Source organism: Gambusia affinis, linkage group LG17 (genome assembly GCF_019740435.1).
Source record: "Gambusia affinis linkage group LG17, SWU_Gaff_1.0, whole genome shotgun sequence".
Lineage (NCBI taxonomy): Eukaryota > Metazoa > Chordata > Actinopteri > Cyprinodontiformes > Poeciliidae > Gambusia > Gambusia affinis.
In genome coordinates this window covers 26168775-26181474 of record NC_057884.1, presented here as the reverse complement: position 1 = coordinate 26181474, position 12700 = coordinate 26168775, and the positions used below count along the sequence as shown (strand labels likewise).

General features: G+C 39.8%; 1 protein-coding gene across 3 annotated transcripts; it reads right to left on the bottom strand.

The window, feature by feature from the left end:
• Positions 1-6275: 6275 nt before the first annotated feature.
• Positions 6276-11813, bottom strand: LOC122819230 (UDP-glucuronosyltransferase 2A2-like). Of its 3 annotated transcripts, none has more exons than XM_044095790.1 (8): positions 10270-11813; positions 9144-9531; positions 8499-8988; positions 7970-8118; positions 7764-7895; positions 7597-7684; positions 7215-7356; positions 6276-6747 (listed from the first exon to the last, which is right to left on the bottom strand). In XM_044095790.1, exons 2-8 carry the CDS (start codon positions 9390-9392, stop codon positions 6468-6470), a joined length of 1530 nt encoding a protein of 509 aa, XP_043951725.1. In that variant the 5' UTR covers positions 9393-9531; positions 10270-11813; the 3' UTR covers positions 6276-6467. The 3 variants fall into 3 exon arrangements, with proteins under 3 accessions (XP_043951725.1, XP_043951724.1, XP_043951726.1); XM_044095789.1 differs by having other exon boundaries at positions 7215-7434; positions 10270-11810; XM_044095791.1 differs by having other exon boundaries at positions 6699-6747; positions 7180-7434; positions 10270-11812.
• Between the last annotated feature and the right edge of the window lie 887 nt (positions 11814-12700).

The window sequence follows — 12700 nt, the reverse complement described above, 5'->3', positions numbered from 1 at the left end:
GGCACCAAGAAGAGCATCATGCACCTTTTTGCATAGAAGTAGCAAAAATTGTCTTGCTTAGCTTGATGGCAACTGACTTCTCAGAGTGGGAACCAGAGATTTTACTCCAATGGAAAAAGCACCTAGTGAAGGTATTGCTCCATGTCTCAGTCCATGGAAGGGCTAATGCCATATGCAAAAGGCAGTAAACTTGAAGAATGCAATGTGGTGCAGAGTAAAACATCAGAAAAAATTTTAGTGCAGTTTTGTTTGCAAAGTGCTCTGCTTACAGGCAGGTTGCAATTGTTGCAAAGGCATTTACACAAAAGTATAAGCATGATCCCATAAGGGGAAAATAAGTGAAAGTAGATTTGGTCTCTGAATTAAATGTCTCAAACTGTTTAGAACAGCAACAATGCGATTTACTTTATAAGGAAATATCATCTTCCCATACCCATTAGCAGTATATTCAATGGGCCACATTGTGGAAACAGTCTCAACTACTGTGTAGCATTTTGTCTTTAAACTCAGAAATAATGCTAATGTGAACAGACACCAAAGTCTTGGATTTCATTGATCAATTGTTACTTTGTTGTCTTTTTTTACATTTAAAATAAATGTCCTGATATGTGGACATAATTATTCTCAGCAGCTACACATTGTAAAAATAATTTTATATTTGGGATGATTGGGAGCTAATGATTGCAAAAATCAAAGAGGATTTAGTAATACATGCCATGCTCAGGTCTTAGGAGGTTAAACCTGTTTAGCAGACCTTTAAGCTGAAGATTTCCTAAAAATAACATTAATTCCTTTTGCATTTAGAAATGGAGGAGCTGTAGAATTGAAGACAGAATGCCAGTTGGTGTGTGTGTGTGTGAGGCTATTCCTCATAGAAGACTGGACTGCATTTAAGACTCCCGAGTCCTAGAGTCACCTTTCCCACGTGCTGTTCCTATAGGCGGAACCTGGGAAGGCTGATACGTACCGGGCCCCTGGTTTCAAAAACACGCTATCCGTTAACACCGCAAGGTGGAACTAGCATGCCCAGGAAGCAGAAGAGTTCTCCGTTGATTTTCCGCCGGTCTGGGATGTGTTGAGTGCTGGCGGTCTGCTTCATGGGGCACTGAAAAACTTTAACCAAGCTAGCCAATGCAAACTGCACACCAGCAGATTGATACAGCTCCCCATGCCCTAATGTCCTCCAGAAGGATGAGCAAAAGCAGCCATAGCAAGGTGTCACTACTCAGCCATCCTCTCACAGAAGTAGAACCTGGAACAGCCACAGCAAGCTGCTGCCTTCCACGTCTCTACCTGCTGGGATTCAAACCATCACCCCTGGAATGAGAGCAAAGAGTCATTCTAGTGCCATCATACACCGCAAGACCTCTAGAATGCTCATTACCTGTGGTACAAAAAAGATGCATGATAACAGTCACAAAGGGATAAAACTTACCCAACACTCACAGGAGAGTCCAATGTGATAAATCTCGCACCAGGCAGCAGTTCACCAATGCAAACCCCATTCTGAGTGATGGTGCCGATTTTATACATGCTTCAAATCTCATTCTAAGCCATTTAGACTGAAAGAGAGGCTTATTCTGGTCGCAACAGTATATAGTTTGTTAGTGATTGCAGCAAAAAGAGCCAACTAGAAGCTAAAATCTGATCCCTGACCATGCAATGCATTCTGGGTAATGCTGAGAGACATTTCTGATGTTCAGAATCCCATTAACACTAATTTCTGTCACCTTGCAGAAGCTCAGAGATGAACTTTGAGATTCAAACTTAGAAACAAAGTTTGAAAAGAAATGAAATTAAATATAACTTGGTCAAAAAGCAGACTTTCACAATAAATGTTAATTTTCAGAAAAGCATTCAAGTTCTTCATCCAACAGAAGCTCAGAGATGAGGTTTTAAAGCTGAACTCTGATTTCTATCCAAAGAACTGAATTTAAATAAAAGGAAAAAATAAATGTAAAAAAAACTAACTTAAGTCAGTTTAACTAGAGCACATTGTTATTCAGGGGTTTTTTCACATTTTTGCATCTTTTCAAAAAAGAAAATTTACACAAAAATTATGCTGCTCTGCCCACGAGGCAGAGGAAAGGCAAAACTACTTCATTCAACAGAAACTCAGATTAGATTTTAAAGTTGAGCTGTGATTTTTGTCTTTAAAACGGAGCTTGAAGACAAATCAAACTAAATAAAATATGGTTAAAACATCAGACTTTTAAAACCAAACTTCAGCCTTCAAAGGAGCATTAAGATAAAAATCATTAATCCAATAGAAGCTCAGGGATAAGGGTTGGGTTTAAAGCTGAGCTGAGATTTATTTTTAAAAAACAGAGCTCAAAAACAAAGAAACATAAAATAACATCTGGTAAAGTTGAAGTAAGATGCCACTGAGGTTTTGAGTCCTAGCTACATAGCACGTTCCTCGCCAGACTTTGACTAGGCTGAAAAATGAATGGGAGTCTATGGCAGCTACATGAAGGAATGAGCTAGGACCTGCAGAGGGTTACACATTTGGTCAATTGAGCACTTATCATTTCCAGTGATGAATTTTTCAAATGAAGGGAGAGTCTGGCAGCTATGACAAGGGAATAAGCAACACCTATTTTAAATCCCAGATCTCTCTGTGCTAAATCTCTATTAATCAATGATTTCATCACTGAACATAATATCGATGTTGTTCCTGACAGAAACATGGTTGAATGACAATAATGAACCGATCGTACTAATTGAATCTGCGCCTCCTAACTACAATTTCTTAAGTGAGAATAGAAAACATAAAAAAGGAGGAGGCGTGGCTTCAATATTTAAGAATACAGTAAATAGTAGTAAAATCTCTTTGGGTCACTTCACCTCTTTTGAGTATCTTGGAATTGAGATTAAAGGCCTCAAACGAACTTTAACACTAACTTTATACAAAACTCCAACATATGTGGAAAATTTCTTTACTGAGTTGAATGAACTTCTATCTCTTATATGTATTAATTATGAATGTTTAATAATTGTTGGTGATTTTAACGTTCATGTTGACAAACACCAGACAGAGGGGCTAAAAAGCTCTAATATCTTAGAGACTTTTGGTCTCACAACATGTCAAACAAGCAACACACTCAAGGACACACACTGGACCTGGTTATCAGTCAGGGTGTGAATATTTCCAATGTCTCTGTAACTGATGGCGCCCTGTCGCATCACTTCCTGTCATCTTTGAAAGTTCTTTATCTTTTAATCCACTTGGACAAACAGCAACCATCACAAAACGTTCTCTCACTGAAAACACAGCAGAAACATTTAATCAAATCTACTCTTCTTCCTCACCCTTAAGCTGTAATGATGTAGATAAGTTGTGTGGAGTACAAAAATTAACAAAGTCCAAACCTTGTTAAAAAGAGAGAACAAAACATCTTTATTTCATCTGTTCAGACGGAGAACTCAGAAGAGATCTGACTAGACAACGGAATAACTTCTATATATTTACTGTTTAATGTCCTTCATAAACAGACAGGGTGTCATCGCTGATATTCTAAAAAAAACTTATCAGATTAATACACATAGTGAGAAAAATGCAACCTTTAGTTAAAAACCAGTTTCAGAAAAAATATTCAGTGCCTAATAATAATCACTCAGTCGTTTGGTCTGGTCTGTCACTCCGGAGGTTTGATAGTTATTTACTTATCACTTGTTTCTAGGCTTCTGACACTCTGGAGAAAACTTGTAAAGGACAGAAGAGAAACAATGACTCTGTGAGACTGAGTAAAATATAATAAACTGATTAAACATTGTAAGATTAATATTAAATAAACTTCAAAGAAAAGTAAACATACTGTGAATAATTATTTTATTCCACAATTGGTAAAAGATTTTCAGTCTAAAGTTTCAGATTTCATTGATTCAATTAAAATGAAGGTTGTGTCTGGTAAGAAGAAATCTCCATGGAGAAATGCATAAAAAGTTAAATCTGCAAGAAAACTCTGCCGTAGAGCAGAACAAAGTAAAACTCAACTTCACGTTCATTATGACATCTATAAAGAAAAACTACGTTACTATCATTTAACACTCAAACATGCAAGACAGGCCTTCTTTGCAGATGTCATAAACAAAAACATTAACAATGCTCCAGTTTTATTAACAACAGTTGACAGACTCACAAACCCTCCTATCACGTTACCACCTGAATTTCAGTCTATTGCCGCCTGTAACTGTCATGATGGCTGAGAATTTTCAGACCCACATGCAGAACACAATACAGGAGAGGTATATTCAGTAAAATTTGTTTATTGTAACTCGGCCAGTGAATTCGTTTTAACCCTAACAATTTATAAAGTTTTGATTTATCTAGTCCTTAGTTAAAAGAAAGGAAAACAAAAAATTTTTTTAATAAATTCATTTGGAGATACACAGAAGGAGGGGGCGGAGCCTCCCCTGTGAGAGAGCATAAATAGAGCTGCAGAGCAGCTTGCAGTTCATTTCTGCTCCAGCCAGCGAACAGGCAGCATCTCCCACAGCGCTTGGCTTCTTTGTTTTGACGTTTTTCAGTGCGACCAGCCTGAAGAAGACCCAAAGAAGACCCGTTCTGGGTCGAAACGTTGCATAGGGCGCCTATTTTTCTTTTTCTTAGAAATACTAAAACTATAAAAAATAAACAAGAAAAAAAAAATAAAAAAAAATGAAAAAGCAGAAAAACATTTTATTAAAAACATTTTTTTGAAGAAATATTTTTTGTTCTTTGATTGGCTGCAACAGGCGGCGGCCAGCTGGACACACGCGGAACGGAAACTTGGTCCATGGAGCTGAAAGTGAACGCGTCTCCTTCTGAGTTTGACATTTATTATGAGTCTCCGAGACCAAAAGAGAAAAGGACGACAGACATTAGAAGTTATTTCGCTGCCTCGGCTGTCAGTACAGTGAGTGGACCCATAAGTTAGATATCTATCACGCAACACATTTGTTGTAAAGTTCGGTGTTTAGTAAGGTCAGCACTGAATGTGAGGTAGAATAGGAATTTTGAAAAGTAAAATGTTCTTGAACTGATCTGCTGAGTATGACTGTATCTGGTTGTATACACAAGATGTATGATCAAGTTATGGTTATGGTTGGGGGGAGGGGTTATTAAGCCAACGTGGTGCCCCCCCCCCCCCCATGGTCAAAAATGGTCAGTGGGGTGGGCGGGGGCGGGAGGTCAGTAAGTTGTAAGGTCCCACCAAAACTTAGACCAAAGCTACGCCCTTGCTGTGCACAGTACAGCAGTTAAGTAAAAAATGAAAGATTAACTGTGAATGTGGTGCACAGTGTTCCAAATTTTTGTAAATACATACCATGTTCGATTGTAATGGTTATTAATTTTGTATATTCGTCTCTGTACTTTATACTTCAGATAAACAAAAGGAGTTGAGCTGTAGAGTGACATGATGGGTCTGTGTCCTGCCTTTGACTCCCAACACCAGACTGTTTCGGTTAGTGGACTGATACAGGGGGATGTCATTGTGACACTAAACTAAGATTTTTACTGATCCTCTGGGGGTAACTTTGGTATGTCTTAAGATGTGCCTCAATATCTTAAGATATGGGAAGACTCCACGGACATGGGGTCTTCACCAGCGTGTCCAGCCTCCCTGAAAATCCCCAGGAGAAACCATGTTTGTGCCTCTAGCACTTAAACTTTTTCAGTTATTCCCACTTTGGCTGATCCTCAGGTCCCCAACTCTGTCATTGGTGCTTTAGTTAGTGTGGAGCTCATCCTGACTAGATGATTATCTGACAGTCAGGTCCCTCTGTGTTTCCCTCCCACATTAGCAATGCAGAGCAGTTCCTGTGCATATTTAGCACTTTTATCTGGTACAAGATTACTACAAAAGAGATGAATGACCTGGAACATAAATACAGTCCAAAATGCAGCCATACACTCTAAAATCTATATTCATTCAAATATAGATTTAATAGTAAATAGACTATAAACATAGTAATGTTACAAGAAACACATCTTTCTAAGAAACAAACATGAAAATTAAAACAAAGCTGGGTTGGACAGATTTTAATCTCCAGGGACTGCTGCTTCTAAAGGTATCTATATTTTCATCTCCAAATCAATACAATTTACAGTGTTAAAAAAACATCTGTATCTCCAAGATAATTCGTTTTGCAATTTAAAAAATAGGTATAAGAAATTTAAGACATCCTGGGTACGTATGTCATAAAAGCTTCATACCCAAATTAACCCGAACATTTCATGGGTAAACATGAACAAATTTGGAGCTCTGCCCATATCAAAACATTGAAAGGTATTGTACTGAGCACTTTTAATCCAGAATTATAGTTACCACTTTAGGGATATATTACAAATATTACAAAACAGAGTCTCCATGATCCAGGAGGAACCTCAGTCAGGAAAATGTGAAGAAACCCTGAAAACTGCATCTGGTGTTCTGCTTGGACTGAACAGATCCAGATAAAACAATAATGTTCAAAACAGCTGGTCAGTCGTTCTTCTGTCTGTGTGCTCGCCCTTTGCAGTGGCGCAGGATGCAGCAAAGCCCCGTCCAGCAGAGGGCAGCGCCAGCAGCTATGATGAGCAGCATAGTGACTCCTGTGTCCAAGCTGTAGTACTGGAACCAGTACAGGTCATGTGATGCCAGCCTCAGGTGTTTAGCTCCTCCATTCCGCATCACAAACTCCAACCAGAAGGCGGCTGTGCTCAGCGGCGCCACCGGCTGCTGATGCTGCAGGGAAGATAGCTGCTGCATGTTGGACCTGAAGCTGAGCATCATGGGAAGAAAAACAAGTCAACACTTTTACTGTGAAGATGCTGCAACAAGAACAGGTCAAAAGATTTATTTCAGAGACAACATTCATAAAGTAGCTTCCTTTCCAACTAAAATCCTGTTTCCAGTGACCTTACTGTGAGGATTTTGTTTTATTCTGTTACTTTGGTTCTTGTGCCGTCTCCTGCCCCTGATTGCTCCCAGCTGTGTCTCGTGTTTCCTGATTACCTCCCCTGTGTATTTAATCCCACCTGTGTTTCTTGCTCCCTGTCAGATTTTTGTCATGTTGTGCTTTTGTTTAGTAACCATCAGCGTTACCAGTGTCTGCGTTTACCTTGTGTCATCGCTCCCCTCTATGGCCTGGAATTCTATAAACTTCCTCATTAAAACCATCATTTTAATCTGGGTCCAACCACGTCTGCCTTACCATCTCTAACTGCAACTCATGACAATTACCCTCACCGGGGTTCATTAATGACAGCATGCAGCGCCTGCTCCAGCTCATCCACTGTCATGTAGTTGAAGTGGAGGACGACAGCAGCGCCGCGGCGACTCAGACGGGCCAGATTGTCTGGCTGATCACCAAACAGCGGGATGCCGACCACTGGAACACCATGAAACAATGCCTCGTATAAACCGTTGGTCCCGCCGTGAGTCACAAAGGCACGGGTCAGTTGGTGTCCTGAAGGTCACAAAGCTCTTATTGTGAAGGTTTTGTTTTTGAAAAAGCTGCCGCTAATTTACTACCAGGTGACAAATTCATAGTTTTACTTTGCAAAGCTCTAACAGGAAGATGAAAAGAGAGCAGACTTTTAGTTTGAAAAGCAGAGACAGGAAGTTGTACCAAGCAAGTCATTCTGAGGGATCCAATCATAAAGCTTTGTATTTGGTGACAGAGTTGCCGGGGTTTTGCCACGATATCGCCAAATTACCTGAAAGATGTCACATGACAAAAGTGGTTAAGTGGTGAGAAGAAACAGTCACAGGAAGTGAGTGGGTGGAGTCTCTGACCTTCTGTGGTAATCGTCCCAAAGCAGAGGCAATGACATTAGCTCTGTCTGGTGCAAGATTGGTTACCATGGAGCCAAAGGTCACAAGCACTACGCCAGCATCTCCGGAGCTCTGCATGAAGGCTTCCAGGTCCTGCAGGAAGTGACACAAGCTTAATATAATTTCATCACTTTGAGCTGTAAGTGAAACAGGAAGTTGAACCATGCCTCTGGCAGCTGATTGGCTGGTCTGCAGTGAAGACCGCCCACATAGAAAAAGTTTGGAGGTATTGGCCGTGGCGTCTCAATGTCCCAGAAGGTTCTGATCAGCCAGACATCAGCCCTCCCCAAGGAGCTGCAGAAGCTGCTAGGACTTCCTGTTTACACAAAAACAACTCAGATGTTTTTCTTGAGGAAAAGCACTTCACAAATTCAACTCAAACCCTGACAGTCTGAATATATTTTCTGGTCTTTAACCAAAGTCAACTTTGATTGATCATGAGGTGTGATAGACACACCTTACTCAGTCTTTATATCATGTATACCAGCCAAACAAACTTGAACAGATAAACAAACATCATATTTCAACATTAGAGTGATGATCAACCTGTGAAGAAGATTGCAGCTGTGGGACTATAGAATAAAACTCAGAGCTCTGATGGAGCGGATGTCTCCACCCTGGTCCTTAGCCTGCGGCGGGTTCATGGTCTCTTTTTGGGGCTTCATATGATGGATTTAAATGATGATCAGCACCAACCTTTGATCTCAGTGTAGAAAGAATCAAGTGTCATTTTCCAGGACAGTTCGCTCAACACAGACATCCCTGTGTAGGTCAGCATGTTGACTAGCCGTTCCCCAAAAGTCATGTGGTCGCTGTACGGCAGTGGAGATGCAGGGATGAAGGATGCTGGCATCGGCGCTTGGCCGCAGTGACGCTCCAAAGTGCTGCCGAATGAGAACCGCAGCGAAAGGACCAGAGGCACACCGAGCACATCGGCCACCAGATCGCCACACACCACCATTGGGTCCAGGATGACCACATCAAAGGCAGCGTCACGCAGGGTCGCCATCAACTGCTGGTTTTTCAGCATGGCCTCACACTGCTGCTTCCCAATTTGGGAAAACTTCCCCATGATTGTCAGTGGCACCAGAAATCGATCCAGCAGGGAGGAGTTATGGGCCTTGTACATGGAGAACTGAATAAAATCCTGCATAATGTTGTTCATATCTGATCTACTGAATGGAACCTGAGAACAGAAACACAAGGAGCTGATCAGTTATTGATCAAGACGATGAACTGTCAGTGAGCTCAAGAGTCAGGAGTGGAACCACTTACAAGTACTCTAGGTAATGTTTAACAATGATACTGATAGACGGACAGTCATTGGTTGGATGTTGTTACCTTGAAGACCAAGAAGTTGAACTTGGCGGCGTCTCGACTGCTGTTATAGTTGACTGACGGCGAAGCATCCGGCACCAGGACGGTCACCTTGTGGTTTCTCCTCACAAGCTCCTCTATGATGGTTCGCATGTTCAGCCAGTGGCTGTGCTCACCTGGAAAGGCCAGAAAGTGTCCACTATCAGCTGCAGGGAAGAAGACTCCAAGCAGCAGGATGGGAGGAAGGAGAGGAAGAGGAGAAGGGAACTTCATTGTGGATCACACGCCAGGAGAACGAGGATCCTGTGTTTGCCTGTAGCTGAAGATCCAAAGTCCAACCGGAGCAAAGGTTACTGAGAGCTGTTCTCTGATTGGACAGCAGCTCAGAGCATCATCATCATCACCTCTAAAACTGTAAACACAGAAGAACAGATGTCAGGGAGAAAATAATTAAACCTCGTTTCCTGTTGGCAGAATTAATTAACTTTATCACATTAACTAATTCTGGATGAGGATGATCGAAGAGTCCAATCAGAAACAACAAAAGCAACCAGAGTCAGAAAACTGCTGGACAGATTAGAGCAAAATCTAAAGCACACACACACACACACACACACACACACAGTCTGAAATCTGAGCAGGTAAGGGTGTGGCTGCAGGGTAAAGGTCAGGCACATTGTTGTGACAGGAAAAATAACTTGGTGGTGGTGAGGCAGACGCTTGAAGAACTAGTTAGATGAATAATGAAGGTTTTTAATGAGGAATAATTCACAAAAAAGAGCACAATGATGCTAAAACAAGTCCAAATCCCTGGCAGCACTGCTGAGCGGAAGCTGAGGCTCAACACAGGTAGCAAACAGAGAACAGGAATGGAATAACCAGACACATGGCAGAACAGACGCCAAAATGAGACGAGGACCCGACAGAGACACAGGTGACACTAAATACACAGGAGGTAATCAGGGAACGAGAAAAAACCTGGGAACTAATCAAGGGGAGACAGGAAAACATGGAGACTCAGAGACACAGGAACTCAAAATAAACACACAGAGAAACTCAAATCACAACAGAAAGTCTATGAATCTTGTACAATTCAGTTCCATAAAAATTAAACTGAAAAAATGCACAAAAATAAAGACAACAATCAAACCTGAAAACTGATCCTGCTGCAGCTTTGAGGGCATCAGTAATTCAGAATCAGAGGAAAACCAAGTGTTCAGTCTGGTGAAGACTTCCTGGGAGGAAAGCCTGGGAAGTGGAGGGCATGGTTTATGAAGCTCCGCCTACCATTAGCAGGGCGTAGGATAGACTTAATAAAGAGCAGGCCCCTCATTGGCTGCTTGGGCGGCCATCTTGGAGTGGTCGTCTCTCCGACTTGGCTAAACCAAAACAGCAGAAGAAGACACAGCACTGCCTGATATTTTGTTCAAATCGATAAACTGTTGACATGAAGGCCCGAGAGATAACTCTTCACAAGTAACGGAAAATTATTATTATATTATTATTACTATTATAGAAAATGTACAAAAGAAACTCAATTCTTGGCTCCAAAGAGATTTATCAATTCAAGGAAGAATTTTATTATCAAAAGCAGAAGGTATCTCCCGTTTAACTTATCCAGCTTTGTCTCTTTCTGTAAATAAACAAACATCTGACATCATTGATAAAATGCTTTACAGATTTGTATAGAAAAATAGAATTCATTATATCAGAAAATCAGTTTTAATGAACTCATTGGAACTTGGTGGCCTCAATTTTCTGGATTTTTCTACCTTAAACAACACATTCAAAATAAAATGGATTAAACAGTTTATTAAAAATTCATCTTTAATCTGGAATTTTATACCAAACTATTTATTCTCAAAACTTGGTGGCCTTAATTTTATTCTTCTTTGCAACTACAACATTGAAAAACTCCCTATAAAGTTTTCTAATTTCCACAAACAAATGCTTCTTTCCTGGTCTCTAATTTACAAACACAATTTTTCGCCCCATCGATATCATATTTGGAACAATGGAGATATTCTGTACAAACATAAATCTTTGTTCTTGGAAAATTGGTTTGAATGTGGAATCATTTTAGTTCAGCAGATTTCAGTCCTGATGGCGTCTTAATGTCTTATTGTGAACTTGTAGAAAAGTTTGGTCTCCCCATCCCTCCTAAAGAATATGCTCTTGTTTTTGATGCCGTCCCGTCTGGTGTCATAATGCTTTTTAAATCTTCTGTATCTTCTGTTCTGACTCCACCGGGTCTGGACCTGCTGACACTGATGTTGGTCAAATCTGTTTTTCTACTATAAAATGAAAGAACAGCCGTGATGTTGGTGTCTTGTTCCAGAAGGACATTCTCTGCTCCAAATGTTTTCTCTTATTGGAATAACTTTGCCTCCAACCTGGACTGGGGAAAATCTGTTGTCTTCCATCTAAATATTAGATTATTAATAAGATCAAAGAAGTATCTTTTAAGATGATCCATCGTTTTTATCCCTGTAAATTTTTCCTGCAACGATACAAAAAAGACATTGACACAAACTGTTCATTCTGCCGACTCATGAAGAAAATCTCTGTCGTTTATTCTGGTCGTGTAATTTCTCATATATTTTCAGACAAGATATTTGTACATTTATTTCCCAAATAATTCTTGATGATTTTTCTCTTAACTATATAAATGTGTTGTTTGGATTCTTCTCTTATCCCACTAATAAAACTAAACATTTTTATATTATCAATCTAATTTTATTCATTGCCAAATATCATACACATAAGTCTAAATTTTCAAATCAGAAACTTCGCTTTGCAGCCTTTAGAGAGGAATTCAAACAATATATTAGATCTCTCGAATATTCAAAAAATAGAAAAGCCATTAAGACAATGGATTTGTGCTCTTACTTTAATATCTTTCTGAGTTAATTTTTCATTTATTTATTTGCTTTTCAATTTGTTTGTGCTTGATATGTAACACCCTGGCATTACTGTCTTGTCTGTTTTATTACTCATTTGTGTTGTTAATTTTGCTTGTTTGTAAACCCCTTTATTATCAATATATATATAAAAAAAATTTTTTTTTAAAGTAACGGACATATTACTGTTTACATTTTGTGATTAAAATATTACTATACAGTATTTATGTCCACCGGCGAAATGACAGCTAATATTAGCTATAGTGCTAGGTGTAATAGCGGGTTCAGCCCCATGATGAAGAGTAACCAAGATTTAGTAAATATTAAAAAGATTCAATTAGACTTCCAGGTGAGCAAGCAAGATGGCATCAGCTTAACCAAATGTTTCCCCGACATATCTTAAAAATTGATTTTTTTTAAGCAAATGCGGGATATAAAATACACTTAATAGTGAGTCGGAATGCCCAAGTCCAAATCAAGGAGCACTATGCTGTCTTGACAGTCAATGTTAAGAGAAGAAGAAACTAACGAAGAAGGTATGGCTAATCTTTATAAAGAATCAACTCCGAAATAAATTGGAAAGACCTCACTGCTCTCTGGGACCCAGGGCTCCACCTGAAGCTCCTCCACGTTTAAAAATAGTTAAGTTCACCACATCTAAGGTAAAAGATAAAGCACTAA